This window comes from Sylvia atricapilla, chromosome 25, assembly GCF_009819655.1.
Source record: "Sylvia atricapilla isolate bSylAtr1 chromosome 25, bSylAtr1.pri, whole genome shotgun sequence".
Taxonomy (NCBI): Eukaryota; Metazoa; Chordata; class Aves; order Passeriformes; family Sylviidae; genus Sylvia; species Sylvia atricapilla.
In genome coordinates this window covers 5,026,869-5,043,305 of record NC_089164.1, presented here as the reverse complement: position 1 = coordinate 5,043,305, position 16,437 = coordinate 5,026,869, and the positions used below count along the sequence as shown (strand labels likewise).

Below are 16,437 nucleotides of genomic sequence, written 5' to 3'. Positions count from 1 at the left end.
TTGTAATTTATCCTGGAATTTGATTTCCAGATCTCTGCCCTTCTGAGGGCAGCCCAGAGCCAGCCACCAAGACTGAGGCAGAGCTGGCTTTCCCCACAGCTGTGATTTTATAGGAAAATACTCCTTTAAAAATCTTAATTTATTCCCTTATCAGACCCATCTTTGCTCTGAGGACACAGATTTCTGCTGGAGGACAAAAATCTAAGTGGGATAAGAAGGAATTTTCTGGTGAAAAATAGGGTTAACTGTCAAAACTCTGCAGTACTTACAGGATTTTAGTGGTGAGGGGCTGTCCCAGCCTGTTATCCCTGTTTCTGCTTGGTGGGCTCTATCAGTCTCTGTGGATGTTTTTCAAGCCCTACCAGAAGGAAACACAAACCCCAAGGCTGATTGTAGATTTCTTTGCAGCAAAGGACACGGAGCTCCAGGGACTCTTTTACAGATAAAAAAAAACACTGGAGAAGGAGGGAGAAGTGCACTAAAACTTCTCATTTTTTAAAAGGAAGTGTGTGGAATGACACCTGGATTTCCCCATGGACAGCACCACAAGAGGGAGACTCACTCCTGCAGCAGACCTGGCAGTGCCCTTGGCACAGCTGCTGTCCTGATCCACCCCGTTTCTGCTCCAAATCCCTGCCTTCCCACCTTTTCCCCCCTGCTGAGGAGCCCAGTGAGAGTAACAAAATGATTTATTTCATTCCCTCCTGGGGCAAAGCTCAGTTCTGTCCAGAAACCGTAAAAAACCTCTGGAGTTGGCAGGAGCAGCAGATACAGGTGCTGTGGGAAGTCCCAGGAGCTGGGTGAACTGGACCAGTTCCTTTGGTCAGGGCAGGGGTTTGAGCTTTTGGGGTCTCTCCCTCTTTTTCAAATATCCTTGATGACCTCCTCAAGCTCCTCTTTTGTGTACATGTGGAATTTCATCCCAGGCTCCACCGTGGCAAGCTGGAAGAGAAGGAACAAGGGGTTAAAAGTGGTTGAGGAAAGCAGGGAGCAGCTGTTCCTTCTGATCTGCCAGAGCAGCAGGATCATTCCAGCCTGGAACACGCTCCATGACTCCCTAAAATAGCTGCCTGCTGCACAAATAGCTTTGAATTGACTCAGTCTCCTCAGAGGAGCAGCAGCAGGGAATTTTAGTGGGAACAGGCAGGCTCTGCTCCCACTTGATGGGGGAAAAGCCATCAGAGCCTCCCAGGAGAGAATTCCTGCCTCTCCAAGTGATTCTTCTCTCCCAGGAACCAAGGGGACAAATCCTGGCCTGTCTGGGAGCTGAGGGGGCTCAGGGTTGGTTCAGGGAAACTGAGGCAGAGATCTCTAAGGAAAACAGGGACAGGGACAACACAGGGTCAGGGCAGGCAGCCGAAACATTCCAGAGGCAGCACCAAGGATGAGGGATACTTGAATGACAAGCCTGGGAGAGAAACGTGAGCAGGAATATTCACACCTGGCTCAGGGATGGGAGCCCAAAGCAGGGACAGCTGTGTCAGTGGAAATGCCAAGGCTCCAGGGGGAGTTGGGATGCCCTGGAATGAGCTGGGGTATCCTGTAACAGGCTGGGATGCTCCTGAACTCACAGGCACTGACTGGGCACACGGTTTGATCTCCAGGGATCAAAGTGGGTGTATGCAATCAATAAGCTGAAGGAAAGCTCTGGAGCATCCCAGCAGATCCCAGAGCTCTTCTGAAGTGACTTCTCACAAAGCCCACCTCCACCAGCACAAGGGGAAGGACATGATCCAGGGCCAGGGAGGTACCTTGAAGTGTTTTTCCAAGTGGAAACATCCCAACGCTCAGCCTGAGTGCTCCTGCCAGCCCAGGCTTCACCCAGAGCTCTCAGACAAGGCAGAGACACTTGGAGATGCCACTCTACACCCCTCAAATCATGGAGTGGTTTGGGCTGGAAGGGACTTTAAAGCCCATCCTGTCCCACCCCTGCCATGGGCAGGGACACCCTCCACTGGACCAGGCTGCTCCAAGTCCTGTCCAACCTGGCCTTGGACACTTGCAGGGATCCAGGGGCAGCCACAGCTGCTCTGGACACCAAACCACGTGTGCAGGGACTGGACAGATCCTGGGCCCAGCCAGACTCAACAAGACCCAGATTTATGCACCAAAACCAGCTCTGAATATCAAAGGAACCTTTATGAACACCCAAAACCAGCAGAGACACCGATTCCTTTGCTTTTCCACACCTCCTCAAATGTGTCCCTCACCTTCTCCCTACCAAAGTTTCACTCCACCACTCCCTGACAGGCTTCACAGGGAAGTCATTAACCTGAAATCGTGAAGTTCTTTCAGGCTCCTGCCCTTCACCATCAATGCATTTAACTCTTCCACAACCACACTCTGTTCCTAGATGAAAAATGCCACAGCAGCGTGGCTGGAGCCAAGAAATGGGAGAGGCACATACTTCTAGGAAGAATTCGAAGAAGAAGAGCTTCTAAGAGCTCTTCAGGTAGCAGATTTTCAGCCAGGGGGTGACTTGAGTCAATAGAAACCTTTTAATCCTCAGCACATTCCTGCCCTCCTTCCCCCCAGCACGATTCCACCCCACTCCAGGGCCGTGCCAAGCACAGTTAAGCCCTGTTAAACAGGGACATGACATCAGGATACTGTACACATTCCTCTGCCTGCACTGTACCAGGAGAAATGTATGACTAAGGGCTGGAAGAGCACCTGAGAAGGAGATTCCAGCAGCATGGCATGATTTTGGGACAGGCTATCCAAGTTTTCATGTGCTCTTGGCCTTCCCCTCCAAAAGAAGTTGGTTAATCCCACCAGGAATGGTCCCCTGCAGCAACATTTAACACAGAAATGGGGTGAATACCTTGAGACTCTTTGGGAAAAGGTTTCCCAGCACTCAGCTGGAAGGAATGGGAGGAGAGAGCAGCTCAGGAGCTGGAATGCCACACTTTGGAAAGGTCTGGTGTCTCATAACCCACCCGAAATAGAAGCAAACTCTATCCACCAGCCTGACTTCTCATCTCCCAGTTACCCCACCCAGTGCAGAGGTTTGTACCTTTTCCACCCAAAAAAGAGCCTGTGGAGCAGGTTTGGGGGGCCAGGCATTCCCAGGGCTGTGGGTACTGCCTGCCCCTGGGGTTCCAGGGGCACAACCATTCCTGGAGGATCCTTGTAGCTCCCACTGGCCAAGAGATTTTTGGCACTGCCCCAGGACTAATATAGCAGCCCAGGAGCTGGGTAATTTTCATTCCTTCTAATATTACAAGCAGCAAGGCAAAAAAGAATGGCTAGATGCAGGGGAAGAAGCAGTCTGGGTGGTATGTTGGGTTCTGCTGACTGGAGAAGGTCAGAGAACCCCTTCTGCTCATCACAGATTAGCCATGAAAACAGACCAGGCTCTGTACCTCTGGAAGGGAAAAGCTTCAACTTTTCCAAAATGCCCCACAGGGTATGATGAAAAGGGCAGGAACATCTGCAGCAGTTGGCTCAGGAAGCCCTGAGCTGCTCCATTCCTTGCTCCAGGGGCAATCCTGACTCCAGGAGGACTCACCTCGATGTTGGTGGCATTTAGTTTCTCCTCCATGACCTGTTTCAGGATGACCAGGGAAGATTTGATGGCTTCCTTTAGCGTCATGGACTGGAAAACAAATGGCTCATGGATTACAGGCTGGAGGCTCAGGATGTGCTCCCTCTCCCTCCCTCTCCCAAATCCCTTGAGCCAGGCAGCCAAGGGAGCAGCTTATCAAGAGATCTGCAGCATCCCTGGGAGACTGCAGCAGGCAGAGCAGGGATATCCACAGGGACAGTCAAATCCTGCCTTTCTGAGATTTAAAAATGGTTCATTTGGGCACACAAATCTGATGGGATTGGGACAGGAGGGGCTGTTTCTCTTCTCCAATTTCCTCCCAAAAAGCCAGATTCCCTCTAGGCAGAAGCCTCTGTGCTGCATTTAATCCAATAAATCCCATGCATCCCTAGAGCCAGAGGGATGTGCAGCACAGCTGTTTCACTAAATTTGCACTTGAAAAAGGGCTGACAATCCAGGGAGTCCAGAATTTGGGTAATTTGGAGAATTCCAGTGAACAAATGAGTCTTTCCAGCCACCACCACTAATTGTGCTTTTCATTAGGGTTTCTTAGCACTCAAAATGGGCAACTCCCTCCTCACAGGGGAAAAAATTCCTATCTGGTATCAAACATGAGCAGAACTTCCAGCACAAAAGCTGCTCCCTTCCCTGGTGAGGTGAAGGTGCTGGTGTGACCTCAGGATGCTTCCAGCTGTATCCACACGGAGCCTGATGCTGACAGCAGCACTCAGAGCTCAGTTTTTATTTATAGAGGACTTCCTGACATGGCCTTCATTATGTCACAGGCAGAGAGTCTCTGCTGGGAGCAGCTCCACTCGTGGAGATCCTCAGCACCTACTCACAGGACCCACTGCCCTGAGCACCTCAGGCACCTCCTCTCCAGCCCAGTCCTAAATCCTCACTGGGGAGGGACTTAGGGGATCCTGGCAGGTGGTGAAGTATCTCAGACCCACAAGATGTGACCCCAATCCCAAATGCAGCCCTTACCTTGTGGTAAACCTCCTGCAGGGAGCTCTGGGCTCCCTCGGAGGCGGAGCCGATGGCTCTGGCATCACACTGCACGAACGTTCCCGAGGGATCCATGTGGAACCTGCAGGGACAGGGGGTGAGTACCTGCACCCCACATCACCCTGGGGTACCCCAAGAACACTCTCACCAGCCCCTCAGAGCTCCTCACACAGCTGGAGCTGGGATTCATCCCCAAGAGCTCCCGGGCTGGCAGCTTCCACACTGATCCTGCCCTCTTTCCTCAGAGAACCATTATCCTTTGGATTTCCCATCTTATCCTAACTTTTTTTTAATAAATACAGCAAGTTTTCCCTGCTGGAAGGCAGACCTGACTGGTCTGGCTCTGCCAAGCCTTGCCCACTTCCAGTGGGGCCATTTGGAGCCCTGAGTTCAGGTTACAGCTGCTCCAACACCTCCCCAAGGAATGTCACATGGATTATGTTACCGGTGGCTCTGCCGGTCCTTTAGGGAAAGGTAAGAGTACACCCAGGACAAGAAGAGCTTTAACGCTTCCCTCCTCCCCAGGAAACCACTTTTTTAATGAAAAAAATGTAAGAGTCTGGGTGAAATGATGCTTTCTTTCTGCCAAACAGGCAGGTGAGGTTCTGGAAAGGGATTAACAAACATATCAGGGACATAATGGGATAAACCCAGAGGGTCTGGCTTAAGGAAAATCCCAGAATGGAGTCATTAAAACAGCCCGGGAATTTTGCAGTGGAGGTTTGGTCTTTTCCCTGGATTAAGAGAGCAGAACTCACAGCTGAGGTCCCTTCTCATCCACTCCTCCGAAGAGCAGAGCGACGCCGAACGGGCGGGACTGCGGGAGAAAGGAGGGAATGGGTCAGACAAGGGCAGGGAAAAGGGGGTTCCCCAGCATCCCCCAATCCCCCCCAGATCTCACCATGGCTCCTGGATCAGCATCTTCCTCCCCAAACTGCAGGGCCAGGTTAGACACAGCCTGTGTCACACTCTCCACCGTCATCGTCTCGTTGTAGGTGAACCAGTGATTCTGCAGGAAAATCCAAATAAAGATTCCCATTATCCCCATGTTCCCTGCATGGCTGAGGTGGAGTGAGACCCTGTGTGGACACAAGGGTAACTTCCCTGTGGAACTCAGGGCCAGTTCTCCCATGGAAGCACCAGGGCAGAGTGGGATGTACAAAAATCCACAGAAAATTTGATACCAAGGCTTGGGATGCCAATAGGGAAATGAAAGACTGAGGGGCTTTATCCCAGTTTCTGCTTTGGAAGTTATGTGCTTCCCAGCTCTCCAGAGGGTGAAAAAGTGCTGATATGCAAGGGAAACCCCCAGGAAAATCTTTTGCAGCAGCACAGATTTGTACCTGGGACCTCCAAGCACCTGAGGCATCCAGGAAATTTAAGATAAAAATAAAACAAATATATCCAGTATTTTGCCAGAACAGTCAGACAGCCCCTGTGCTACCAGCAAACCTCCAGCTTCCCACCAGCTTCTTTGATGGAATGAGCTTCCCTTTCCCAGGACTTTCAGGGAATTCCTGGGATTTGTGCTGCTCATTTAAGAACAGAGATGTCAGATCTTACCTGAGTCTCCACTCTGGCCTTGTCAATTAAAGTCTTTGCATCGGCTATTAGGCCACTCATAGCACACCCTGGAATGGGAAAGAGGAAACACGAGTCATTCCACCCATTATTTGGGATGTGTTTTTCCTCAGACTGCCCAAAGCCCACATAAAACACAAAGGGCTGCAGGGAGAAGCTGGTCCCTGAGTGGGAAGGTGGGGAAGAGATTTGTCCCCTGTGCTGGGCACTGCTGAGGCCTCACCTCCAACCCTGGGGTCAGTTTTGGGGTCATCATGACAAGAAGGACACTGAGGGGCTGGAGAATGTCCAGGGAAGGGAACGGAGCTGGGGAAGGGGCTGGAGCCCCAGGAGGGGCTGAGGGAGCTGGGAAAGGGGCTCAGCCTGGAGAAAAGGAGGCTCAGGGGGGACCTGGTGGCTCTGCACAACTCCCTGACAGGAGGGGACAGGGACAGCCGGGGGGATCAGGCTTAGGGAACAGGGACAGGAGGAGAGGAAAAGGCCTCAGGCTGGGCCAGGGGAGGTTCAGGTCAGATATTACATGATTTTTTTTCATGGAAAGCGTGGTCAGGCACTGGCAGAGGTGAACAGTGGTGGAGTCCCCACCCCTGGAAGGGTTCAAAAAGTGTGGATGTGGCACTTAGGGACATGGATTAGGGGTGGCCTTGGTATGATTGGACTCGATGATCTTTTTCCAAGGCTGGAATCCAGATTCTGTGGGACTGAAACAGATTTGCTCCAGAACAATCTGCTGGGAAGGGGCCCTGGGTGCTCCACAGCCAGCAGATGCAGCAGGAGCCCCCAGCACAGATTCTGCTCTGGGCAGAGGGAGCTGCATCACAAGCTCCTGGGAGGAGGAAATTGGACTCTTGGAGCTTTTCTCATGCCCATGGAGCAGCAACACAGGAATTTTGGAGGTTTCCTGCCTTTCAGGGTGATATATTTGGTCATGAGCCCACTGTGGACCACTCAGGGTGTGGGTGGCTCCAGGGTGGCATCAGTGATCCTGGAAAAACTGGCCTCAGTCTCAAATCAACCAAAATTTCCTGCCTGCCCAGAGCTAAATTTGGGATGAGCTTTCATGAGGGAGGTCACTGAGGCAGGGGGAAGTGCTTCAGCTGCCTCTTTCTGCTTCCTGGAGCAACGTTCTGCTGGCTTGGAGTCTGGAAATCCAGTGACCAGGAGCTGGTGTGCACTGGGAGGGACGAGCATTCCTGCTCCAGGCAGAACTGCCTGCAGGGAGGGCTCATCCCAAAACACAACTTCCCCAAACTCCCAGGGGACAGAAAGAAATCTTATCATAAATAATTGACAATTTTAGGGATCCAGAGGGACCCCCAGGGCTGAATCCCTGCTCCATACCAATGTGGGAGTCGATCTCCACGATCTTCTCAATGCTGCTGGGCTCCATGAGGGGAGATGTGATCCTCTTTTCCACAGCCAGGCAAACTCCCTCTGAGGTCTGGATCCCAATGGCTGTGGAGCCAAGCTGCAGAACACCAACACAGGCTCCAGCTCACACAAACACCAATGCTAATCCTGACTTATTTGCAGGTGTGTTGGTTTGAGTTCAGTTGCATCACCCACACACAAACCCACTCTGGCTTTGCATGGTGGATTTTAACGTTTATTCCCTGAAGCAGGAAATGGGGAAGGTGAAATCCATGTGATTCCCATGAGAACCCATTGAGGCTGCTGCAAATCCTTCAGCCTTCAAGCAACAGCAGTTTGTGGAGCCTGGTGAGTGTAAAAGAGCCTGGGAATTCTCCTCTACCAGAGGGAAAAAAGAGTTTAAAGGGTGAGAGAATTTCCCACATCAGGACAAATACCACTGCAGCTCTGGCTTGGGCACGTGGTTTTCAAAAGCTCCTGTTCTCCCCAGAGTCCCAGGCAGAAAGTTCCACCCTGGGATTGCAGACACCTCATTGTCACCAGGGCCACAAGCACAGGGACAGATCTCAGAGGCTCCTGGAAGCCCTTGTCCAGATCCTGTCTTGATCCCATCAGCCCCTGCCTGGATGCCACCTCAATCACACCAACTCTCACCTTGATTCTATCTTGATCCCACAAATCCCTGCCTTGATCCCAACAGCCCCTACTTTGATCCTGCCTCGGTCACACCAAAATCCTGCCTTGATCCCACTTTCATCCCACCAGCCCCTGCCTTGATCCCACCATGACCCTACTAATGCTTTTCTGGATCTTACCAGCCCCTAATCTGGATCCCAGCAGCCCTTACATTGATCCTATTTAATCCCACCAAAGCCCACACTGGTCCTACCTTAACCCCACTTTAATCCCACCAACTCCTAAACTTGATCCAGCCTTGATCCCACCAACAATTACCTTCACCCCACCCTGATCCCACCAGCCCTGCCTGGACCCCACCTTGCCCCCAGCACTTTTCCACACCATGGAATTTCCTGGCAGAACTGTGGAATGTTCACTCCCAACATCCACCTCAAGACATGGGGTTTGATTTTCACCCCAAGATTCCCTGGAAAGCTGCACCTACAGCCACAGGTATGGCAGATCTCCTGCTCCAGGAGATCTATTTGAATTTATCAAGCATGGTCACCAACATCCTCCTGGGAGCTTTAATTTCCAAGTCCGTGATAATTTTATCACTTTTTCTGTTACATTATTACTTTACTCCTCTTTTTATTGCTCCAAGGAGCTAAAGCAGCACAGGGAAGATGAAGTAAAAACCCTTCTCCTCAATCCAAACACCTCAGAGCTTTTTCTCTTCACCATTTGCCCTGCTTCTTCCGAATTTAAATTTATTAACAATCAACACCCACATTCTATCAATATAATGAACAGGAACATTTATCAATTAAGGGTATTTAATCCCCAAAGGCCCAAAAGGTTGGTTTGTTTGCAACAACCTTCACCTCCACATTTAAATCCATGCAAAAAGTGTTTTAGGTTTGATTTGGGGACAAACAGCCTTGGATTGCATTTTGCTTGGGGATAAATCACTTGGTAGGACAGGGCAGGGAACATTCTGCTGAACTTTAGGGGAGATTGATGGGTTTTGATTCTTAATGACCCATAAAAGATCAGCACCGTGGGATGTTTGGCTGGAGGAAACAGACATGGCTTGGACTGGTCCTGAGCAATCCATACCCGGGGTTTGAAAGAGCCCCAGATATCAATGTTTGGAAACTTTTTTAAAGTACCTTTATGGCCTCGATGGCATATTCCACCTGGAAGAGCCTCCCCTCTGGAGAGAACGTGTTCACGCCCCTGCAAGGACAACACAGCCAGGGTGAGAAGGGCAGGAAATCAATGGAATGGAAATCCTTGCTCAAGGGTGAGGCCACCTAGGCACAGGTAACTCAGGTGGGGCAGCAGGGACATGTCCCCCTCAGCACAGGACACCCACAGGGTCTGGATTCAGGATGTCCATGGATGGGAACACAAGGAAAGGTGGAAGGTCAAGGGACAGGTGAGAAGGAGGTGGGACATCCTGGCATCCTGTGGGTGCTGGAAACCTTCTGACTCCAAAGGGTGCACCAGGAGCCAGAAAAGTCTTGTTTTACTATGGAATCCTTGGGGTTGGAAAAGTTCTTTGAGATCATGGAGTTCAACCCTTTTCCCAGCACTGCCAAGGCTCCTGCTAACCTCTGTCCTCAAGTGCCACATCCACGTGGTTTTTGAGCCCTTCCAGGGCCGAGGACTCCACCACTGCCTTAGGCAACCTGTGGCAGGGATAGCCCTTTCCACAAAAAAAATCCCAATATCCAAACTAAACATCCGCGGCCCAGCTCGAGGCCGTTCCCTCTCCTCCTGTCCTCGTTCTCTGGGAGCAGAGCCTGATCACCCCCGGCTGTCCCCTCCGTCAGGCAGAGCCACAAGGTCCCCCCTGGGCCTCCTTTTCTCCAGCCAGAGCCCCTTTCCCAGCTCCCTGAGCTGCTCCTGGTGATCCAATCCCACCCTTCCCCAGCTCCGCTGCTCCCCACCGGACACGCTCCTTTCCCTGGATATCCCATCCCCACACACCAAGCAGGGGCTCACGAGCTCCCCCGGCCCTCGAGGCCGTCCCATCCTGGCGGCCCCCGGTCCCGTGGCAGGGCCCAGCAACACTGCGGGCTCCTGGCAGCTCCCGGTGCGATCCCAGTGCGGGAGGCGCCGGTCGGGGCGCCCAGGACCGGTCGGGCCGCGCCGGGCGCAGGCCCGTGACTCAGCCGCAGGCGCGGGCGGGCACTCACCGGTCGTACTCGGAGCGCGTGAGGAACATGGTGACGGCGGGGCCGGGTGGTTCTGGGGGGTCCCGGGGACTCCGGAGGTGCCGGGGGGGGATCGGGGGTTCCAGGGGCACCGGGAGCGCCGCGGCCTCACCGGGGGCTGCAACGCCGCTTCCGGCCCCGAGATCCACTTCCGCCCGCGCCGCCCGCCCATTGGGCAACGGCCCTGCAGCCCGGCCAATGGAAAGGCGCGGAGGGCGGGACCAGCGCAAGGAGAGGGCGGGGCGGGGATTGGAGGGAGAGGGATGATGGGCGGGGCAGTGATTGGGGCGGGGCCAACGCGCGAGGGGCGGGGCCTGATTGACGGGGCGGGGCTGCGGTGGAGGGGCGTGGTCTGAGCTCCGGGCGTAATGTCAGGGGGCGTGGTCAGATCGGGATGGGGCGGGGCGCAGAGGGGCGTGGCCGTGACTGCGATGCCAGGGGCGGGGCAGAGCAGCAGGGGGCGGGGCCTGCGAGCGGGCACGGCACGGTGCCGGGAGGGGATCCCAGCAATGGGGACTCGGGAAGGGGGTACCGGGAAAGGGCTACCGGGAAAAGGGATCGAGGAGACGGTACCAGGGATGGGATACCGAGAAGGGGGCGCCGGGAAGAAGCTACCGGAGGCGGTGTCAGGAAGGGGCTCCGGGACGGGGTACAGGGAACGGAATACCGGGAGGAGATACCGGGAGGGAGTACATGCCCCTGGGTCCCCCGGGGCTATACCGGCATCCCAACACCCAGTACACGGTGCGACGCCGTCAGCCTCTTTGCCGGCCCCGTTAGCGGCCCCCGACGGGCTTCCCGCCCCGTTCCAGCGCTCCCGATTACCGGCGGACAGGAGGAGCCGATGGCTGGACGGACCCCCCCCGGGGGGCGCTGCGCATCCCGCGCTGGCCGGAGGGCCTGGGGGCGGACCGGGCCGGGGGGTTGTCCCGGGGGGCCCGGGGCCGGCCCAGGGGCGCTGCCGGGGGCGGGGCGGTGCTGCCCGCCCCGGGGGCGGTGGGGTGCCTGGTGGCGGCTCCGCCAGCGGAGCCGTCCCAGCGGGCGGCGGAGGCAGCACCGACCGCCCCCGGCCCGGCCATGTCGGAGCCCGGCGCCCCCGCGGCCGGTGACAAACCGCCCCGGCTCCAGGTAGGGCTCCGGTGCGTCCCCCTCCCGGTGACCGCGGCAGGCTCCCGGTGCAGCCCCTCGGTGTCCCGGCGCAGCCCCTCGGTGTCCCGGCACAGCCCCTCGGTGTCCCGGCACAGCTGCCCGGGGCAACTCCCGGTGTCCCCCCGGTGTCCCGGAGCCGATCCCCGGAGGAGTCTATGGTTGTTCCAGTGCCGACCTCCGGAGAAGCCCACAGTGTCCCGTTGCAGCCGCCGGTGCGACCTCCGGTGCAGCGTCCCAGTGTCGCGGTGCAGCTCTCCGCTGTTCTGGTGCCGTGGCCGATGCCGTTCCCCCATCCCCCAGGGCAGCCCCCTGCCCAGGGCAATCCCGTTGCAGTCCCCCGTCTCCCCGGGGCAGCCTCCCGGTCCCCTAGTGCGGCCCCTCCGATTCCCCGGGGCAGCCCTCGGTGAAGTCACTCCGCTTTCCCGGAGTAGACCCCAATCCACCGAGGAAAACCCCCTGCCCGGAGCAGGCCCTTGGCAGCCCCCGATCCCCCGTTGCACGTCCTGTCCGGGGCAATCCCGTTGTGGCACCCCGGGTTGCCCACGGTGCACGTCCCCCGGGTACCCCCCGCTCCCCCGGTGCAGCCGCTCTGCTTCCCCGGATCGGACCCCGGGGCAAGTCCCGGTGCCGTCCCGGTGCTCCCTGGCTCCCACCACTGTCCCCTGCAGGACCGTGTCCTTCGTGGGCTGCGCTGGGGCCGCCTCCAGGAGCCCCTGGGCTTCATCAAGGTGCTGGAATGGGTGAGTGACCCCCAGTGTGTCCCCCTATCCCGGGCCTGATCCTGGACCCCCTGTCACAGCCCCTTCCCTGCACTGCTGGGTGCTGCCCCCCAAGGACCTGGGTCCCCCCCCCCCAGATTTGCTTTCCATTGCTTTCCTGAAGCCCCCCAGAATGAAGGAATCCCAGCCCCCCACCCTGTCCCTCCGGAGCCTCCTGCACCCCATCAGCAGTGGAGACCTCATTTTGGGGGCTCCGGGGGAGGAGGGGAGCAGGGCCACACGGACGCCTGGGTTCAGGCCACGAGCCCCTCCCCAGCCCTCCCCGGTGACCTTGAGCAGGTGGCTCTGCCCAGCCATGCCAAAGGGGACAGTGACATCGGGGTGGCAGGTCCCCGCCATTCCCACGGGCTAGGGGCACTGGGTGGGTGGGTGGGGAGAGGGACTGAGGGTCAGTGAGCCCCAGGAAGGGGGACCCTGGGGACAGGGGGGGAGCCAAGCACCCGTGGCTCTGTCCTGTCCTGGCTGTGCCATGAATGGCTCCCTGTGAGATTGGATTTCAGGGTGGCATTTCTGCAGCTCAGCTCTGACGGGGCCAGGGGGCTCCCGGGGGAAACTGAGGTACAGGGAGGACTCAGCCCTCTTTGGGCATCTCCCACCAGGAGGAGCCAGATTGAGGGGCTTTCCAGAATCCTACAGCTCTTTGGTTTGCACAATCCCACTCACGGAGGCTCTGGGATCCCCCTGCCATTGAGGCCACCATATGGGATCAGACCCCACATGCAAAGACAGCCCAAAACCAAAACCGAGGAGAAAATCCCTGGAGGATCCACCAACACTCCTGCTTAAACCCTGAGTGCCACACACGGGGCTGCCCATCCCTGCAGCGTCAGCCTGGTGGCTTAGATTCCCCATTTCACCCGGGAAGCTGGGAGCTCAGCCAGGAGGACTTGCACTTTGGGAATGGTGTTTTCCCAGCACCGTCATCCAAGAGATGAGGGCAGTGTGATTCCAACGGCAAGGGAGGGCAGTGCTGGCTCCTGGGGAGGGGACAACTCAGGGGATCCCACCATGGTGATGCTCACAGCTGTCTGGTGCTCAGTACCCTGCCCAAAATTAAGGGGGGATCAGGGTGGGTTTGTCCTTGGTGTCCCCATCACCCCAAACATTATCCCTATCCTCAAATCCCAGTGCCAGGAGAATCCCAGGAGGGAGGCACCTGAGGCCAACAGCTGGGGGGTGGCAGCTTGCCCATTACTCAGTGCCAGGGAGACAACCCACCCCCTAAGGATGAAGGGGGTCCCCCCAGGGCCTCAAACCCCCCCCGACCCATTGCCCTCTCCTGTAGCTCTTCGCCATCTTCGCCTTCGGCTCCTGCGGTTCCTTCAGCGGCGAGACTGGAGCCACAGTGAAATGTGGCAGTGGAGGGATGACAGCCATCAGCATCCAGTTTGGGTACCCCTTCAGGTGAGGGGGTGCTGAGTCCTGACACCCCACAGGACTGCCCCCAGACAAACTGGGGGATGGTGGGTTGGGGTTAGACTGCCTGCTGGCAGGACCTCCATGGGAGCACAGCCATGTTCTCTGTGGTGCCATGTTCAGCTGGGGACCATCCGCATCGTGACACCATGGGACATCCCCTGGCTTCAGCTCCTGACACCATCCAGGGAATCTTAACCACAGAAGACTGGGATAGGGGAGGAGGAGAATTCTCAGTACTCAGGGAAGGCCGTGGGAATCCTGATTTATCTGGGAAGGCAATGACGGAGTTGGGCCAAATGACAGCCATGGTTCTAACCCATTTCCTCTGCCACCAGCCCCATGCCAGGGCACTAGACCTTGGAAAAGTGGACCTGTGCCCTCCTTCCCAGGGAACCACCCCAGCCTGGTTATTCTAGCCATCCCCGTCATCACCTCCATTCCCAGGGGACCAACCCAGCGTGGTTATACCACCTACCCCCACCATCGTCTCCATTCCCAGCCCCCTGACCCTCCCCTCCCTCTATCCCAGGTTATACCAGATTCCCTTTGGGATGCCGACTTGTGAGGATGAATCAGAAGCCCGCACCCTGTACCTCGTTGGTGATTTCTCCGCTCCCGCCGAGTTTTTCGTGACCCTGGGGGTCTTCTCCTTCCTCTACTCCATGGCGGCTCTGGTGCTCTACCTCCGCTTCCATTCCCTGTACACCGAAAACACGAAGCTCCCCTTCACAGTAAGGCAGGCTCATCCCCCGGGACACGGTGAATGCAGCACCGTGCCAGCACGGCAGCTGATCCCTGCCTCTCATCCTGGCAGGATTTCTGCGTCACCGTCTGCTTTGCCTTCTTCTGGCTGGTGGCAGCGGCGGCGTGGGGCAAGGGGCTGAGCGACGTGAAGGCGGCCACCCGCCCCTCCACCCTCATCTCTGCCATGGGGGTCTGCCAGGGCGAGGGGGTGGTCTGCAACGCCGGCACCACGCCGGCCATGGGGCTGGCCAACATCTCGGTGGTGAGGGCCACAGGCACACACAGGGGCACACACGGCCAAATACATGTCATTTTTCCATTGGGAGCACGGTTTAGGGGGTTCAAGCAGAGCCAAGCAGCACACCTGGGCACACATGCAACCCACAGGCTGCAAACACGTGCGTGTGAAGGCGCAGCAGTGCACACGTGTGTGCATGGGACAACATATGTGCAGGTGTGAGCACACCCCGCGTGCACAATGCACACACATGCCCACGTACAGGTGCACACGTGTATGCTCACACACTCTTGTCCCTGTGTGTGCACACGTGTGCCAGATTCCTGAGCTCAGCCAGGAGAGGGCAGTGGGAATGTGGACACACAGATGAAAATATGGGCACACTCATGGAAATGTGGGTGAAAACATTCCACAGCCTTGGTCCTGCGGGATGTGGGATCCACCCTGCACCCCCCAGCCATCAGGGACTCCCAGGATAGGGTGGGTGGTGGTGATGCAGTCCCTGGCATTGGTTTTTGGGAACATGTGGGGTGCATGGGGGCACAGGGCAGTGGAGTGCCTGAGGTTTGTGGGGCTCATGGAGTACATGGGGTGAAAGGGGTGCATGAGGTGCATCTGGCTTGTGGGTTGCACGGTGTACATGAGGTTCATGAGGCACATGGGGCATACAGGGTCCCTGGGGTGCACAGGTTGCATGGCCCATATGGGGCACATGGAGTGCATAAGGTGTCTGGGGTGCATGGAGCACATGGGGAGTATGGGGTGTGTGGGGCACAGGACATGGGTTATACATGGGTAACATGGGGCATATGGGGTGCCTGGAGCACAGTGGGGTGCACGGGATGTACAGGAATTATGGGGTGTGTGTGGTGTATAGGGTACACACGATGTACAGGGTACATGGGGTGTAGGGATGTATGGGGTGTATGGGGCATAAACTATGTACATTGTACATGGGATGCTTGGAGCTCATGGGGTGCTGGTGCTATGCTCCCCCAAGGGTGCCCTGTGGGACCCTCTCCCTTCTTCTCTGTCATCTCCCCTCTCCCCCTTCCTTTCCTGCAGCTCTTCGGGTTCCTCAACTTCCTGCTGTGGGCCGGGAACTGCTGGTTCGTGCTGCGGGAGACGCCGTGGCTGCGGCCGCCCGCGCCCCGCGACAGCGCTGCCGAGCAAGGCGCCATCGACAAGCAGTAACCCCGGGGACCGACCCAGCCCGGGGATCCCGCCCGGCCCCCGGGACCTCGCGCCGGCCGCCAGCCCGGGGACGGGGTGTCGCTGTCCCCGGGGTTGGAGCCGCCGGGGGATCGGATGCTGAAAAGGGACACGGAACCCCGGGGGTCCCGCTTGTTGTCGGGGGCTCTGTGTGTCACCCCGAGGGGTCCGTGTCTGTACGGGGCGCATAAAGTCCTGGGTACCAGCTCTGGATTGGGGCTCCTGGTGTCTGCCTCGGTGTGGAGGTGCGCACACGCCCCTGGGCGTCCTGGTCCGTATAGGGATAAACCGGTCCCCACCTCTGATACAGGGTTAATGCAGACCTCAGATGAGTATTGGGCTAATGGAGAGTCTCAGACAGGTAACAGGGGACCTCAGACCGGTAAAAGGATAATCAGGAACCCCAGTCCAGTACTGGGATAATATTGGGAGCATCACTTCAGTACAGGGATCACCCGGGACCGCAGCCTGGTATGGGAATTATGGCGGGGACTCCCAGCTGCATATAGGGAACCCCAGACCAGTAGAAGGATAATGGGGGATCCTAGG

At 56.8% G+C, this 16,437-nt stretch overlaps 2 protein-coding genes across 2 annotated transcripts; one reads left to right on the top strand and one right to left on the bottom strand.

The window, feature by feature from the left end:
* Positions 1 to 671: 671 nt before the first annotated feature.
* Positions 672 to 10,489, bottom strand: PSMA5 (proteasome 20S subunit alpha 5). Its single transcript, XM_066336015.1, has 9 exons — positions 10,330 to 10,489; positions 9,298 to 9,364; positions 7,478 to 7,604; positions 6,119 to 6,186; positions 5,457 to 5,564; positions 5,314 to 5,372; positions 4,535 to 4,637; positions 3,512 to 3,598; positions 672 to 942 (listed from the first exon to the last, which is right to left on the bottom strand). The coding sequence occupies exons 1-9, from the start codon at positions 10,356 to 10,358 to the stop codon at positions 865 to 867; spliced, it is 726 nt and encodes a 241-aa protein (XP_066192112.1). The 5' UTR covers positions 10,359 to 10,489; the 3' UTR covers positions 672 to 864.
* An 882-nt stretch (positions 10,490 to 11,371) lies between these two features.
* On the top strand, positions 11,372 to 16,101 carry SYPL2 (synaptophysin like 2). Its single transcript, XM_066335590.1, has 6 exons — positions 11,372 to 11,475; positions 12,165 to 12,236; positions 13,561 to 13,679; positions 14,224 to 14,425; positions 14,509 to 14,700; positions 15,742 to 16,101. Exons 1-6 carry the CDS (start codon positions 11,425 to 11,427, stop codon positions 15,868 to 15,870), a joined length of 765 nt encoding a protein of 254 aa, XP_066191687.1. The 5' UTR covers positions 11,372 to 11,424; the 3' UTR covers positions 15,871 to 16,101.
* The last annotated feature ends 336 nt before the right edge of the window (positions 16,102 to 16,437 follow it).